Genomic DNA, 4,026 nt, shown 5'->3' with positions numbered 1-4,026 from the left:
TAAGTTATTTTGAACTCGCAGTTCAGTACATAGTATAACTACGTGACCATGGCAAGGAAAAACGACGCAAAAGCGCAGATGATATCAGTATTGACGACTCGCTGTGCTGACAACAGACTGGCGAAGCTGACCGATGGTGCAAGTAAAGAAGTTGGAAGCTATGAAAAGCTGGCTGCAGCGTTGGCTCAGCAGCAGAGAAGAAGCTGGCAGAGCGCAGATAAAAATGCCAATGATATTTTCGCTCTGCTAAAGTTGGGGAATTGGGAGATCAGTCTTTTGCAGTCACGCAGTGGAACACATGGTATAAATACGCCACCATGCTGGTGATAATATCAGTGATGACAGCTCGCTATGGGGACGACGTGCTGGCCAAGATGCTCGAGGTTGTGAGGAAAAAAGAGGCGACTGAGGAAGTGGCGACACAATTCCAAATTACTCAATTTACGCAATGGCTGAACGACCGAAAAAAAAACCGCGAGTGATTTGAAAATGTTAGATATGAACAAAGCAAAATGGATGACATACCCGAACGCGCAGGTTTGGTACCGGTACAATAACTTCCACAAGGTTAACAAACCCCAGAGTTAGTGGCCAGTAAATACGAGAACACTGTTCGGGTGATTAGTAGCTATTACAATAGCTACTTGGTCCAACCGTGTGTACGCTAAGCAACGATGAGCAGATTAGTAGGCCACCCCAGGTTGTAAAGCCTGTTAACAATTTATTACCCGCTACGCTATCCTCGTGGCGATGCATGCTCGATGCAGTTGTCCCGCTAGTTGGTAATTCTTCCTTCACAGGTCAGAACTAACGTCATCAGAGCAAGACCACTGATAGATAATTGTAAAAAGAGTGCTTTATCTAAGCTGTTACAAGGTATTGACAAGCGAGAACGCTAAAACAGAGACACAAAAGCACCAGGATGTCGCTATTTCGCCTCGGTTACCAACGTACAATGCAAAACAGAACAATACTCACAGCTCCGACATCTCCCGACGTCTTTGATAGCTTAGCACTTGACGGTGCTGGGCTGGCCGTTGCATGTGCCCGTCTTGGATGCCTTCACCGTGACACCCGAAAACTTCCAGTTCGACACGACCTTCGAGTTCGCCACGATGTTGTACAGGTTGGTGGCCGTACCCGAGAGACCCGAGATGGTCACGTCCTTGATGGTCACGGCGCTCGTGGCCTTGCCGGTGTATCCGCCCTTGGACTTGCTGTAGTCCGAGTGGATCACGATGGCGTTCTTGACGTTCGACAGTTTGTTGTTCGTGTAGTGAGTTAAATCAGAATGAGCAGTCCGTCAAACATAAAACAGATATTAACGTGGGTTAGTTTGTAGTTCTACACGTCGTTGTGTCATCCCACAAAAGGGTATCGTGTTTAAATGATTTTGCTGTTCTGAATCGTAGCTTGGACCAGGCACAGATTCATGCATAAGCGACGTTCGATTTGCAACTCATTCCAGCCGTGGCATCCTCTCAAACAAGTGGAAGTGTAACGTGGCGTCGGTTTAAAAGTTCATTTCTCTCTTCGAGGGCATCCTTACTGCTCCGTAGTGATGGAAGCATGATTGCACTTCCATACAGCAAAACCCTGTCAAGCTTTATTGTTGAAGTCACATCATTAAACGCCTGTCTCTATGGGAGATGCGACTATCAAATCCTTTCTCTAGTCGCTACACACAGACGCCTGTCTCAAATTGACATGACGACAGGAGCTCGTCTACAGAGGTTAAATCTGTATGATACAGAACATGCAATGCACGCGCGATGATTGTAGCGCGTAACGTTATTTCGTCAGCGTGATCGGCAAATCCAGCGTGAACCAGCCACTACGATCCTTGCACGCTTCTTTCTGCTGACTGCTGACTGCTTCGCGCTCATAAAGAAGTGTGTCTGCGCATCTACATCGACCTAATGTCTAAAGCTTTAACGGTAGTGGTGATAGGATTGGTTAGAGCATAACTGATCTCCCCACTACTCGGGTCAGCATGGGCGCGTAGACCTCTGTTTACAAGTACGCATTCCAGCTCACTTGACTAACTTGGTGCGCTACGGAGCTACATATCCTAGTCGAACCAGCTCGAAATATCGCACACAACTCGAAAAGACCCGTCTTCAGACGAATTGACATACAAGTTGTACTCAATTAGGGGAGAGAGGGGTCGATCCCTTCATAACGACACGAAAAGAGGTCGATCATCGACCTCTTTTCGTGTCGCTAGTTTTGCCTGATCGGTGGCTGATACTTCAATGATACGATAACCTGGTATCAGTCGCCAAGGATGCAAAACGATCATTGCATCAAAATGATATGGGTTTCAAAAAAAGCAGCGTGAAAAACGATAGTTCGCGATCTGGTTAGAATACATAAGGTTCGGAGCAAGCGCCGCATTCACACATGGGGTGGGACCTGGGTCAACGTACCGACTGGTTCTAACAGCCCAACGACCGGAGCGACAAAAGACCTGGAACCACGTACCATACAAATATGCTGATCAACTTGCACGTGATCAGTCTCCAGTGTCACTGGTGTCCCTCTCCAACGATACCATCAGTGATTCAAGTTCTTCATCTACTCTGTTTCTTGAGCTGTGGCATCTAGTATCATTCTGCTTTTTGCTTTCTTACCAAATAACCACCTCAAACTCCTAACCAGCCATGAAGAACCTCTCCACCGCGCTCACCGTACTCGCTCTCTTCTCCGCCACTATCAACGGGTCACCCATGTTGCGCCAGGAGGCTGAAGCCTCCAGCTGCACGCTCTCTGGCACCTACAAGTCCGGCACGGACATCTCGTCCTGCAGTACGCTCACCATCGGCACGCTCACCGTTCCAGCCGGCGTCACGCTGGACCTGAGCAAGGCCAAAACGGGCGCCAACATCAAAATCTCAGGCACTGTCACGTTTGGTGAGAAGAAGTGGGCCGGTCCACTCGTGCTACTCGGTGGTACCAACCTCAAAGTCAGCGGTTCTGGCACGCTAGACGGCCAGGGTGCCTGGTACTGGAAGCAGGGCACATCCATCAGTCGTCCCGTCTTCTTCCGTCTGCACGGCGTGACAGGTTCTACACTCTCGGGCTTCAAGATCAAGAACTCGCCCTACCGCACCTTCAGTATCCTCAACTCCGAGAAGACCACAATCAGCGGTCTCACCCTCGACTCGAGCGCTGGTGATGGCACGGCCAAGAACACGGACGGCTTCGACCTTAGCAAGAACGACTACGTCACGATCACGGGCAACAAGATCTACAACCAGGACGACTGTCTCGCCATGCAGTCCAGCACCAACACGGTCTTCAGTAACAACTACTGCAGTGGTGGCCATGGTATTTCCATTGGTTCGCTCGGAGGCTCCAGCGTCAGCTCGGCCGACACGGTCAAGGGTCTCACGGTCAAGGGCAACACCATCGTCAACAGCGTCAACGGCATCCGCATCAAGACCATCGTGGATCTCAAGGGCCTCGTGTCCGACGTCACGTACACGAACAACAAACTGTCGAACGTCAAGAACGCCATCGTGATCCACTCGGACTACAGCAAGTCCAAGGGCGGATACACCGGCAAGGCCACGAGCGCCGTGACCATCAAGGACGTGACCATCTCGGGTCTCTCGGGTACGGCCACCAACCTGTACAACATCGTGGCGAACTCGAAGGTCGTGTCGAACTGGAAGTTTTCGGGTGTCACGGTGAAGGCATCCAAGACGGGCACATGCAACGGCCAGCCCAGCACCGTCAAGTGCTAAGCTATCAAAGACGTCGGGAGATGTCGGAGCTGTGAGTATTGTTCTGTTTTGCATTGTACGTTGGTAACCGAGGCGAAATAGCGACATCCTGGTGCTTTTGTGTCTCTGTTTTAGCGTTCTCGCTTGTCAATACCTTGTAACAGCTTAGATAAAGCACTCTTTTTACAATTATCTATCAGTGGTCTTGCTCTGATGACGTTAGTTCTGACCTGTGAAGGAAGAATTACCAACTAGCGGGACAACTGCATCGAGCATGCATCGCCACGAGGATAGCGTA

General features: G+C 49.9%; 3 protein-coding genes across 3 annotated transcripts; 2 read left to right on the top strand and 1 right to left on the bottom strand.

Annotated features, from left to right (window-relative positions):
- Positions 1-338: 338 nt before the first annotated feature.
- On the top strand, positions 339-482 carry PPTG_23703 (hypothetical protein; the record flags this gene model as incomplete). The annotated part of the gene is made up of 1 exon (XM_008912543.1): positions 339-482. The coding sequence occupies one exon, from the start codon at positions 339-341 to the stop codon at positions 480-482; it is 144 nt and encodes a 47-aa protein (XP_008910791.1).
- A 527-nt stretch (positions 483-1,009) lies between these two features.
- On the bottom strand, positions 1,010-1,363 carry PPTG_15180 (hypothetical protein; the record flags this gene model as incomplete). The annotated part of the gene is made up of 2 exons (XM_008912542.1): positions 1,010-1,246; positions 1,349-1,363. The coding sequence occupies 2 exons, from the start codon at positions 1,361-1,363 to the stop codon at positions 1,010-1,012; spliced, it is 252 nt and encodes an 83-aa protein (XP_008910790.1).
- A 1,227-nt stretch (positions 1,364-2,590) lies between these two features.
- Positions 2,591-3,906, top strand: PPTG_15179 (hypothetical protein). Its single transcript, XM_008912541.1, has one exon. It carries the CDS (start codon positions 2,664-2,666, stop codon positions 3,747-3,749), a length of 1,086 nt encoding a protein of 361 aa, XP_008910789.1. The 5' UTR covers positions 2,591-2,663; the 3' UTR covers positions 3,750-3,906.
- Positions 3,907-4,026: the final 120 nt, after the last annotated feature.

This window comes from Phytophthora parasitica, assembly GCF_000247585.1.
Source record: "Phytophthora parasitica INRA-310 unplaced genomic scaffold supercont2.48, whole genome shotgun sequence".
Classification (NCBI taxonomy): Eukaryota; Oomycota; class Peronosporomycetes; order Peronosporales; family Peronosporaceae; genus Phytophthora; species Phytophthora nicotianae.
Note: the sequence above shows the minus strand (reverse complement) of the source record. Positions and strands in the feature narration are given on the sequence as shown.